The 13,129-nt window shown below is 40.2% G+C and overlaps 1 protein-coding gene across 5 annotated transcripts in view; it reads right to left on the reverse strand.

The window, feature by feature from the left end:
- Nucleotides 1–13,129, reverse strand: part of BTRC (beta-transducin repeat containing E3 ubiquitin protein ligase) — a 114,934-nt gene that overhangs the window by 17,839 nt on the left and 83,966 nt on the right. For all 5 annotated transcript variants that reach the window (XM_083866391.1, XM_083866388.1, XM_083866389.1 and 2 more), the window contains 2 exons: nt 5,429–5,660; nt 668–854 (listed from right to left, as the gene is read on the reverse strand). In XM_083866391.1, coding sequence (XP_083722517.1) covers nt 668–854; nt 5,429–5,660 — 419 coding nt within the window. The remainder of the gene's footprint in view (nt 1–667; nt 855–5,428; nt 5,661–13,129) is intronic.

Raw genomic sequence — 13,129 nt, forward strand, 5'->3', positions numbered from 1 at the left:
TTCTGCCAACATCCTAGGGACACCCTTGGAAAAGAAAATTATGTGCTAAGGGGTGTACCCCTCAGAGAGAAAGTTCTAATGAAATGTTAGCAGAGCAGCTTCAAACTTGAGTGAGACCTACATTGTAGTAAGGCTATTACAGATGATTATTAACTAATCTATCTGCATTTCTAAAGTCCCCTATTCTCTGTGGTACCTACCCTCAGCTTCCAGTTTGAAAATTAAACAGATATCTAATAGTGAAAATCTGCTGAGGAAAACAAACAGACCTATCAGGAAAGAACTAATTCATAGCACATGCTCCCCCACTGCCACTCCTGAAAAAGATCTTCTGCTCTGAACTGCTGACCGGTTTAGGGTTCCCCCGAGGCACACACAGCTTCTTAATTTGAACTGAATGACAGCTGGGTTTAAAAATCTCAGTCTGTATATCTCACTTGTCACAGTGGGGTAAGAGCATGATCAGATGAGGAAGTTGAGTAAAAAATCACCAAGCTGCCACAGCCAAATGATGCCCTAACTCCCCAACTCGATTTTTGGTGTAACCAACTGTCAGGTTTGGAACCGTGATGTTTCAGTGCTGAATAACTCTTCAAATATGATTTGAAACACACAACCCCTCCTGTCCTGAATGGGGGAAAAAGAAGTGAAGATTCAGGTTCCTTACCATCCTCTCCTCTCTGACAAACCCCTCCACAGGGAGTCTGTCCTGACCATTCTTTCAATGAGCTTCTTCCACAGCATTCCATCTGACGTCACCCGGTACCACTCCTTGCACACCAGCTCAGCAGCACACAAAGATTTGGCATCCAGGTATGACAGAATGTTCTCAGCAATGTGATCCAATCCCCGAGCTGGGGGAGAACAACAACAGAAAAGCATTATTTGCTGGACAGACACAGAGTTTAAAACAACTCTACCTGCTAGTACAAAGACACACTCTCCTTCCATCTCCTCTTCTGTACGTAGAGCTGGACCAAACACACAGAAGAGCCTTTGAGGCTAAGTTCAGGAGTGAGCAGTGTTCTCCAACTTCCTTTGGATATAGCACAACAAGTCATTAAAAATAATAAAGAATCCAAGAAGTCATTCCAATCTATTTCGATGGGTTTTAGCACTAGGGGGATATTCTGTGGATGGCATTTCCAACTCAGCAACGCAGCCCCCAAAATCTCTCTATATTAGGACCATTTCTCATCTCACTGCTACAGCTGTTCTCGTGTTGCAACGGCTCAAAAGCTGTTTTTGCTAAAGCAGTAGCTTTTAAATGTAATGAAGAAAAAAATATATATTCCCAATGTGTGCCCTGAAGGGTAGTGGTACCTTTAGACAGGGGGGAGGGAAGGATATGCAGATGCACAGGACATCAAGAGGGAAGGAGAGGCTGTGTAAGGAGAAAGTGAAGCAGGTTTGCTAGTTTCATTTATTTTAGTGGGTGAAGGAAAAATATGCATCAAAATAATATAATTTGCAAATATTTCCCAGTGTGAATACCAGGACTGGCTTTACTTCAACACGACTGGAGTGAAATGTAAAGCAATTGCCTGGTTAGCACCAAGCAGCTCAATGTAATGTCTAGGTAGGGAAGGTTATGCTATGTTTCTTAACTGGATGGATGTAGTCAGTAAAAATGTGCCCTTACCACCCTAAATTTAATCACAATCAAGACTTCAGGAAAACAAGATGCCTTTAAAATGAGAAGTTGTGCAAATACAGCTTCTCTTGACGGCTGTTTAATTCACATGTGAGACACACCACAAAGAGATTATCTCACTTCACAGGTTAAATTTCATATGCTTTGTGAAAGTTTAGACCACATCATCCCTCAGGCATAAATGTTCAGTCCAGCCAAAAATGAAGCATGGCAGATTGGTATTACATGCCAATCATTACATGCCTCTGGTTCACATTTGGGACAAAGTTAAATACATGTTTTCTTGCTTTTAAAACAAGAGTCTCAAAGACCAGACCCCACTTGTGAGAGGGAAAGAAAAGGCAGTAAGTACATTTTTACAGTCACACTGTAAAACCCAAACTGGGTGCAACCAGCTGACTTTGATTAGAGTTAATGACACACAAATGGCCCAACCTTTTTTTCCTTAACGAAAAGATCTCAAAAGTATCTCCCACTGCATGAAAATGAGACAATTCAGCATGCCTCCTCCTGCTGCTTTCAAATATACTAAACTTAGAATACACTTTGTGTCAGATGTCCTGCTCAGCATTTTATGCTTCAATCTTCATGCAGAAAAAGCATGTGAATGATACCAGGCACAACCAGAGAGTGGAGAAAGAGATCTGACAATTCTCATCTTTAGAGATGCAAAATTAGATGTCAACTTGCAAAATAAAAGCATCATCAGCCTTTATTATGTATCTAATCTGAAAAAAAACCATGTACAACCACTATTAAAAAAAAAGTGTTTGTAAATTTAGATTGACTCCACAGCAAATTGTGCGAAGAGGGAGACAATGGTTTAGTGAATGTGAACTGGAATTTTTAGGAATTCCACAACTGGCAGGGTAGACATGGACATCCTGTTGCCCTGTTCCTGAAGCTTTGTGTAGAAATGGCAGATTTCCCAGTCTGTTTTGCTTCCAGTGGGCTCACAGACATTTACAGATCCACCAGGACACTTAAAAATGTCTGCCTCCATAGTATACTCACATGTGGCTTCAAGTCAGCAGCATCACAGGATAAATTAATTTTATATATGGGGAACAACTGGTGGCTTTAGGAAGCAGGGCTACACTGCAACACCTGGGCACAGTAATCTTCACCCATGTGCCCTTTCTATTTTGTCAGCAGTCACACTTTAGATTTTGGCTGCAATGAGGTGCTGTAACTACTGCCATGTCCTTAAGTCATCCTGTGCCATTGATACTAGACCCTTTGCACAAAAGAATACAAATGTTTCAGCCTCTTCTCTTCACATTTATGATAAGTGGATGGGCAGAGCTATTTTGGCCTGGTTGCAAACTCAATTTTATTATTTTACTTCTTAGGAACAGCACAACTCACTGAGGCATGTATCTAACAAAGCATTGCTTCCTTAAAAAGAGAAAACTCTGCTCACAGAAGGTTTTGCTAAATGGATGTGAAATACGATTAGCCCTTCAGCCCTCCGAACCAACAAGAATGTTTCAGTTATTTCACACATGAAATCCTTATCAAAATGACTTTCCTCATAAAAAATGTTAAACAGCTTGAAAATGCTAAGCAGAAGCCTTATTTTTCAGAAACTGAACAAACTTTGTTAAGTACACAATTAAGCTGTATCTTTCAAGCAACCTGAATTTTGTTCAAAGCACTGGGAAAATAATCTGAGGCAACTTTACTCTGTATTAGTAAAACATGCCCATGATCTAAAACTACCTGTAATTCTGTTCATTCTTTGGGACTGTGCTAGGAGGACAGAGATAAGATGCCTCATGATTTTGAAGTAGCTTTATTGTTTTATTCACTCAAGGGGGAGAGCAGGACAGAGAATGAAGTAGTAAAAATGAAACCAGAGTACTGAACACTTGAGAATTTCAGAAAGCTAAAAAATACTTACAGAGTTTAGGGTTTTGGTTTTCTTCATTATATGACTTAATTTAGAATTTCAGGTTCATCACTCTTTCCTAGGCAGCTTCTTACCTTCCTCCCTTCCCACTCCCCTTGTCAGAACCTGCTTATACTCGGGACATCCTGTACAGACTGCAGTCTGTGCCAGTGTAATTCCCAGCCATTAATTTTCTCCCTTAGAGCTATATTCACTAGGACATTTGCAATTTGCAAATATGCAAATTTGATGCACATACATTATTTACGCACACATTTTCCCCAACTATTAAAATACTCACATATTAGCTGCTTGATTCCTATTTATTCTGCATTCTGATTGAGTAAAATCAGCTGCTTCCTGGGCAACTGTGAATAGACGAGTAATAAATATGGTATGGCTAGGAAATCGGGAATGTGTCTAGAAGTATTTATAGCGCCTGCCCAAAATTCTCAGAAAAAGTGCTGTAGGAAGAAATTAACCAAGTGCAATGAGATGTGTTGATTTCACGGGGTCTTTCATGGAGTTCCATGGGGAAAGACATGAAAAAAATGTGTATGTAACTACATGTATACTTCCACTTTAAAAGTGGGGAAACCAATGCAGTTTCCAAACACTTCCTATTTTTCTGAAACAGAGCAGCTCCACAAGTTATAATGCTGCTCTAAGTACATGAGATTATTACCATTGGACTACTAAAAACTAACATAAAGCAGGTACTTAGCATAACTAAGATTTTTTTTTTAATGCTACAACAGCCATTTGATTACTGGGCACAATGAGCTTAAAATCCAATGAGTCTACCTATTTAACTTCCTAGCAAAACTCCTGCAGTGCCTTTATGCTTTATACAATTCACAGTTAAACATATTTTCCATCTTTTAAGGCTAGAATTTATATTTCATGTTGAGAACTCCCTTCTGAAGAATGATCAAATGACTGGACTGATCACATTGCTAGAAGTTCAGCACTTCTCCAAAGGTATTCACAGAATAAGCTTTTGGCAAGAAACACCTCTCTTCTATGGGCTGTTTAGAGACAACACTTGTACCACTTCCTACTCAGGTCCCTTTCAAACTAAGGACCTATGCATGGGAACGCTAATCTATTAACCAGCTATCTATCTATCTATGTATCTACAGAGGTATGATCTAATGGTCTGAAAAAATATGAGCAAAAGAGCCAGGAATTTCTGTTTGGTTCTGAAACTCTATTGCTGTACATATCTGATCTTCCACCACCTTAGTTTTCCCATCTGTAAGACAAGGCGGATATAAAACTGCATGTACACTACTTCCCGTGTGCATTCTGTGAGATCTGCCCAACGCCACATCTGAGAATATCTGGGATAGTATTTTCAGTGGAAAGCATACAAAGGTGTAAAAAACAGAACACTTCCATCTTTTGCTCTTATGCCCTCCATTTTCTATTAGCAATAAACACATAATCAAAGCAATGGCTTCAGGAAGTTATTTCAGTAGGAAAGAGAGACAAATATCTAAATAAGAAAAGGGAAAACCTCAGCTGAGCAACCAGAAAGAGTAGTAGTTTTAATTTAAAAAATTTTCGTTATTCATGCATCGTTGTGGGCATTAAAAGCACAACTACCTGCCCTTGTGGCTTGGGATAACTACCCTTACAAAACACAGATTAGCTATCATTTACTCCTAGACAAACCATGACGGTGTTAGATCATGCCTTGACACACAGTAGAAACACAAATTAAGGTATTACAACATTTCATATTGGTATAGAGCTTTTCATTCAAAAGCTATTAACTGTTTTGCAAACTGACCCTACAAGACACCTCTCCAGGAGGGCAGGGCAGAATGGAATAATTTTTTGAAAGACAGGGAGCAAGCTCCCTCTGCCTGCAGAAATACCTGGCAGTGCAGTGATGAAGTCCCGCTGTAACATGGGTTTGAGGTATGAGTTTATGTGTCCATGCTGGTAGTGACACATCTGGGAGATGAGGTGCTCCACAAACTCCACCTGGTCAGACTCAGACCACTGTTCAAAGTACTTGACGCAGAGCTCCTTCTCCTTCTCATAGCTTGCAGACAGTTTTCTTTGCTTGGGCACAATCATACTGGAAGTGCCATTGGCAAGTTTTGTCTGTAAACAGGAAGGAGAGGAACAATCCAAATAACACATATGTGAAGAAACACAAACAGTTGTACAATTTCTTTGAGGGGGCAGACAATATAAGGCAAACAGCACTCTGACACATGGAAGCTGTCAGAGACCACATATCCCGGCCAGTGCCGTCAGCCCGAGCGCAGCCTGCAGGACAATGCACTGGCTTGTGCCAGAGCTGCACACAAAGGACTCTGCTCAGATGGGAAACCTTCAGCGACAGTTCAACATAAACACACCTTTATTTAACACGTAGACAGTAAAACGCATTTGGATTCCTAATGTGCATATACCAGTTACTTCAATGCACCACCAGCAAACTGCATTTGCACTCCGTAGTACAAACTACTTTGTTTTTTTCTTCTAAAGAATGGATTGCTGTTAAAATTCATAGGGAATGCATGAAATGGATGAAAAAAATTGAATTACACCTCGAGAGCAAAGCCAGCTAAAATACACCCTGACATTTGGTAAATACTTCTTTCACAGAATAAAATATTTTCAACTTTCTGAGCACTGTTAATATCTTGTCAGAAGCAGTCAGCTCAAAGAAGAGTTTCAGGGACAAAACAGAACACTGACATTTCAATTTACTACTTGATAGTAAGAAATAAATTCTGCTTTCTAAATGATTTAACTGGAAGAAAAGCGCATTTTGCATTGCAAGGGTATCCTTTGTCCAAGTAAGATTAACCATTTGCTGGGAAATTATTTTTTCTTATGCTGGTCAAAAAGTTTTTATTTCCTGCTGAAAATGTGATTTTCTCTCTTTCATTGCAACAGTTTAACATCAGACAGCATTATAATAACAGTCAATATTATGATATATTTTTTATTGTCAAAATATATGCAGAGGTTCTTCATTAATTATCAAATAATTAGAAAAATCTTACAGATAAAAGAACACATTAAACACTGAGATAGGGATGCCATTTTTGTTCCATGATGATGATTCCAAGCATCAACCTTGCCAGGGGACCTTACTAAATTTAAGGGAAAAAAAACAAGTCCCTAAATCTCTCTGCAAAGATATCTAATGAACTAAAAGAAATACAATGGTTAACCAATTTTACAGGAAAAGGAAAAACAACAAAAAAGCCTCTCTTCAGCAAGTGCCAAAACAGCAGGCTATTTAGAGACCACAAAATTTAGTTACCAGTAGTAGATTTGGAATGCAGAAGTGTCTCATTTCTCGGGAATAAATAACTCCTGAACTTCAATACCTCCCAATCCCAACAGAAATCCTGACTTTGGAACACCAAAATCTCGTAATTTGAAAATCTATTAATCTGATCATATACATTTCATTTTCTTAGAGATAATGCACCTAAATATTCTTTTCAAAATTTCTGGAGAGCTGGATCTTCTTTTTGTAGAAAAAGACAATGAATAGCTGTGATTTTTAACAAGCAGCTTTTTCTATTTCTGGATTATAGTTTGACTTAAGTTTCTTTGAGAACACAGAACATGGGGACCACACCATCAGTGCACCATTCTGCAGCTCAATGTTTTCAAGCTTATCCCTGCTCCTCCCTGTGACTGTGTGGCTGTGTCCAGCACGATCACGCAAGACAAGGACAGCGAGTTACGATTTCATTCAACCCTCACATGGACAGCACTGACTGCAAGCAAGTCAGAGAGCCAGTACTGGGCAGCAAGAAAGAAAAACTTTCTCCTGGGTCAAAAGAAATCGCTAAAGAGACTGTGAGAATCAAGTCCTGTGAAAAACTGGACTTTTTCTAGCAAAGTCCATCAGTACTTAAACACCTGGCAAAAGATGATTACCAGAGATTACAGACTGAACACCTGTGTTAAGGGATTCCGGTAACTTTTGCTGCAGTTAAATTACCTGCAAAATACAGGCATCCCAGTAAAAATGCTGGATTTAAGACAGCAGGGAGGTGTTGCAACCTACAAGGCTGATGTAATTTAATTTCTCCTCTTCTGTGCTGTGCATCTTACAAAACAGGTTGTCTCTACAAAGCATTTTTTAAAACCTGTACACCTGTCTTTTAATTTGAGATACTGTGAATTCTGCCTAATACGCTGACCCTGAATGAAGTATACAGCTGATGTGCAAAGGACACAAAGGTGCAGCTCCTTTCACAGCGTGGCACCACACTCTGACCTTTCCTTGCCTTCTGAACACTCTTCTCCCAGCAGCCTTCAACTCCTCAATTACTCCTAAAACATTGGTTTGTGATATCAAACAGAAGTTGCAACATCTGCAAATACAAGTCATGCTTATGTGTATAAAAATAGGTGGCTTAGATGGGACAAAACAATGCATTCTGCCTGAACACAGGCTTCTTGGATAGGAATAATGAGTAAATCGAAAAATCCATTGACCAGCACTTTTAACAGCTCTGGAAGTGAAACTCCAGATTTATAAAGCAGTTCTGCTAAGAAAAATATTTTACAGTGTTTACGTCCAAATTAGTGTCGCATTCTTATAATGTCAGCTTGAGACCTGTTTTACACCCTTGTCTGCTCTGGTTTCCCACCAAAAGGAGTGAGTGTAAGCCCAGGGGTGTGCCCAGCAGGTCCTGTGGTTTTTCAAGCATAGGACCAAGAGGACAGGGCATGCCATGAACACATCAGTTCTGCAGAGTAGAGACAGGTAAACTGACAGGGCTCTCAAACCACTCAAACTACAGTTTAGAAAAGAAGTTCCAGAATTTGAGTTTAAAGATTCCTGAAAATCCACAGGCAGTTCAATGAAAAAGAACTATTAAAAAAAAAAAGGCATCAACAAAACAACATCATCAAACCATCTGTATTATTGAATCATCTACAGCCTCTTCCCTCTTGATACAATAATCAGGCCTCATCTGAACAAGGGAAACCTGTTCCACTTGCCATCCACACTGCTAGGGTAAACATTCATCCAAGTGTACTGCATACAATCAAATTTTTCATAAGCTTCATTTCTAAGAATGGCAAAGAAGAATAACGCAGGTAGTTCATCATCTGGGAGGAAATCTGGGTATAACAGGGCAAACTACTAAGCTGGAACAGATGAAACTTTACCAACTCCTCCTCAGAAAATCCTTTATGTGAGGGCTGAGAGGTGCCCAAGCTGGGTCTGGGCACCATGAGTTATCTGCAGGAATGGCAGAGATGTCTGTCCTCCGACAATGTTGAGCCTGAGCTCATAAGCTGTGCCAGGAAACCCAGGGGATTGTGTGCCTCAGGTTGGTACTAGCACAGGGATCTACGTACTATGCTCCACTGCAGCCCATAATTACAAGACCATTTCTCCAAATGGCTACATTTAACACAAAGCACATTTGTATGCCCAGTGAAGTAGAAGAGGACTAATATATGAAAGGACTTTAATCTAAATAATGGCTTGCAATTGTAGGAAGGTGCAATATTTCAACACAGATAAATAAAGACTGGATAAATCTACTGCTTTGCATGTAAAACAAAGCAGCTATGGTAAATCACAGCTGTAACCCATATATGACAACCAAGGTTACTTTTGATTTTGTTCAGTACAGGGGACCAAGGAGCCCTCTAAAGAAAAAAAAACAAACCCAAGACATTTCCCTGATTGTAGTACAATTAATAGTGTTTACCCACCAATATGAGTGGTCACAACTTTTATATGTTTATTTTTTTAAAATTACATCCTCCGTCATTGCAAAGGACTTTGTTCAGGCACCTTTCACAGCATAGATGAATTCAGGTGTTGTATTTCTCAATGCAAGAAGACAAGTCTTCAAGTCAAAGAGAAACTGTCTCTAGAATATTAAGAATGGCTTAAATGATGCCAGCAAGGTTTGGGACCTTCTGAACCTTCAAGACATCTTCACGCTGAAGCTCTGAAAATACTGAGAGCTTAGACTACCACTGCAAATTTCAGTTTCTCCCTAGATAAAAGGAAAGGTCTTCTCTTCAATGTTCCAGTACCAACAGTTCATACTGGACTTCTTCCTGGACTCACTGGGACTACAGGCTCTGTTACAGATAAATGTCCTTTACTGCTTCTCTGCAACTGCAGCGTTTCACCTCCAATTGCTTGCACTGCCCGTCGTAGTTAAGTCACTGATCTAGACAGAGCCACCTTAACAGGAATTTTGGATGGGTCTTAGTGAAGGGGAGGAAAAAAGAGGACATAATGTTTAATTATAAGAAATGATTGAAATAGGCACAGACATACCCCGGGTGCCTCTGCACTGCAGCAAGCTCTAAACTTGTTATCGTTAATGGTTTAAATTTCACTGTGCTAATCATTTCAGGACACAAGCCTTTCTTGATAATCTAATGAATTATTCCAACATCCTTCAGCAAAAAAAATCCTCCATGACAGCACTAATTACAAGACGTTTTCCCAGTGCTTATGTAAAATATGACAGAGCAGCAGCTTAGGGAATTGCAGAAAACTGCTTCTAATTTCCACTGAGAAACTGACAAACACCTCTCTTTCATCTCTCCCAGCTCTCAAGTAAGATTTAACTTTCTCATTTAGTTAATTACCGAGTGAGGATCATCATTTTCCCGGATCGGAGCGGCACAGAGCCTTTATCGTGTTAACTTGTGAACTTGATCGATGGCTGCTGCTAAAACTTAATAACTTCACCCCCTGGCAAATTGTAAGATAAATATAATAGGAGAAACTCTGACAGTAAAAACCTGCCAGAAATGAGCGTTGTGTTTATGTTTCTTTGCAGGCAGCAAAAAAACAACCGACAGCTTATTACTGGGTGCGTGTTACTTATATTTAAAAGACTCCAGGCAGTTAACTTTCTGCGTACTGTTCAAACTTTACTCACAAGATAAAAGACACTGGGGAAAAAAACCCAAGTAATGGAACGACAAAGAAAGGAACCACAGAGGTGTATGTCCAGGGGCCAAGGAAAGTGGGGAAAGACAGGAACTTCACAGTGAAAGCAAAGCCATGCTTGCCTCTATATCCTGAATATTCTTCAGGATTGACCACATTAAAAATGCCCACAACTGTGAATCCAAACATGAAACTATTTTCACCAGCAGCAAAAGCTCAGGAATTCTGGATCAAGTTAGAAGCATGTGGGAAAAGCAGAGATATTAAAAAGTACCAGCATGGCCACAGGATGATTTGGTTTGATGCCTGAAAAGGTGCTCTTCGCCAGAGAACCTCAACCCAGCTGGCTTTCCCAGCTGGGGCCACTTAAATGGCACAACAATGTAACCACAGCAATGTAACAAAAATGGTGAACCGAGCTGAGGTATGCCAGTCCTTCCTGCTAAAGGCAGAGATAGTTATTTGAGAATCCAGTTCAAAGGGTGTTTTTTGCTCGGCCTAAAGGCAGTAACACCGTAATTAAGAGGATACAGGTTCAATTTCTATGGCTGGCTTCTTCTTTTTTAGTCTTGCAATTACCAAATGCTGCAGAATCGATTCCCAGGCTGCCAAGGCTAGGCAAAGAGAAGTTCCTTTGCAGCTCCTCCCTGGCAGCTCCCTATGAAAGAACTCCTTTGCTTTGAGAATTGGAGGGTAGTGAGGGGTTTGTCTCACCATAAAAAACACGATCTCATGAGCCATAGCACCTGAGAGACGTGAGTAGGGCAACCAGCTCCTCATTTTTCTCCTTTGCAGGATGAACCTGCTTTTCCAGTGTTTGAGTTGACAGCAAGGCTACAATGCTAGGTCATTAAACAACTCACTCCATTTACTTTTATTTTAAAAGCTCAGTTTAGAATCTACCCATTTCTGCCTGCCTCCATCTCACATAACAGCCTCTGTGAGGTTAACCATGGGTTTAGCTCATATATGGACTTACTCGCTCAGTACTGAATTACTTTCCACGCTGCAAAGCTCACTGAAACATTCTGAAAAACGAACATAACCCAGAAGTAGATGATCATCAATCACATCTGAGAGTCAAAAAGAAAGCACCAGGAAAGAAACCACAGCATCTCTACTGTTTATTTTTGAGAAAAAAATCCAAAACACACATACTGAAATTAACAGCACCCAAGGAACTAGCCATTTTGCTTCTCTAGAGCTTTAGGCTGCTTGTCCACATCTGGTTTCTAATCACACTGCAGAAAAGCTTTGTAAGAAAGGATATATCTAGATGAAAGATCACGGGAATTACGCTGGACACAGAAGCCCAACCTGCTGCACTTTCAGAAATCCTGGGAGGGCAATAGTTTTCAGAGGTACCATCTAAGTACCTATGATATGGTGTCAGCCTGGAGGGCACCTGGCTAAGGATATTACCTCAGATACAGAAGAAAGGGAAAAGACTGATTTTGTTCAGGGCCAGGAAAAGCTGCAGACACCAGGAAAGTAACATGGGGAGTCTCTCTAGGGACTGTGGAGACAGGATAGCCATGGGCACTCGCACATAGACTATACAAAGAGCAGCAATAATACCTTGCTGGGTAAGATGCTCCCCTCCCACACTGCTACACAGTAAACAGCAACAGGGAGAGGAGATTAAAAAACTATTCTTTTAAGCTAATACTTAATGTTTCAGACAGACTAATAAAGTTTAACTGTCTGGAATCTCATAGCTCTTACTGTAAACTTTCCTTTGATACAGATCTCCCACCTAAATTTTAAGTGTTGACAAAAACCTTCAAAATAAAATTTCTTGGATGCCAGAAATGGCAATGATGTGAACTGGGAGTCCCTCTCCTCCTCCTCATCTCCAAGTTGTCTTTGCAAATAACAAGCACTGATCAGAAATCTGCTTGCATCAGCACAGCACTGGCATATGTTACTTTCCCAAACTATGATCCCTGACCAAATGCCTATCTAGACATTTTTTGGGGGGAGGGCAGGCACTATCACTCTTAAAGAGATAGATTTCAGAGCACACCTTTTACTAGCTGTGATCATACACAAATTTCAAAGCAGACAATCCAGTAACAACAAATCTCTTCCAGTGGAAACCACCAAGGGAAATGCTTTCTTCCTTGGCATGGCTACCAGAACCAGAGTTGAACTGCTGGGACCATTACATGTTATAACTGTTAATGGAGGGAAGGCATATGCACATTATGACTTGGAGAACCAGTGTACTGAAGTCATCAGGTAATGGCCAGTAGCAGCAAAGCGCTCATTTATGTCAGGGAGAGGCATAAGTAAACAATGCTCTAAGCAGCAGTTTCATAGTTTTCTGGAACAGTTGCTTCTGTTTTTAAAACACTCAAGCATGATCTACTGCCTGAGTGAAGTTACTCTTTATGGGTGTTACTGTTGATTTCCTTCTTGCTTCAAGTGCTCCCTTAACTGAGAGAGAAAGGCAGCCAGGAACAGGTAGATGGACTCAAGTGATTCAAAACATGGCAGAAGTAACACTGAAGACTGATACCACTGTGAACAACACAAAGAGAGAATGATCGTAAAAACCTGTTATCTGCTCTCAATAACGCTGCTGAGATTTTCAAACCACTTGATTCTGCCTATGCAAAGCTTTTAGCGCCAAGAAACACAAGCCCTCCAAGATGGC

Source organism: Zosterops lateralis (assembly GCF_965231275.1).
Source record: "Zosterops lateralis genome assembly, chromosome: 8".
Lineage (NCBI taxonomy): Eukaryota > Metazoa > Chordata > Aves > Passeriformes > Zosteropidae > Zosterops > Zosterops lateralis.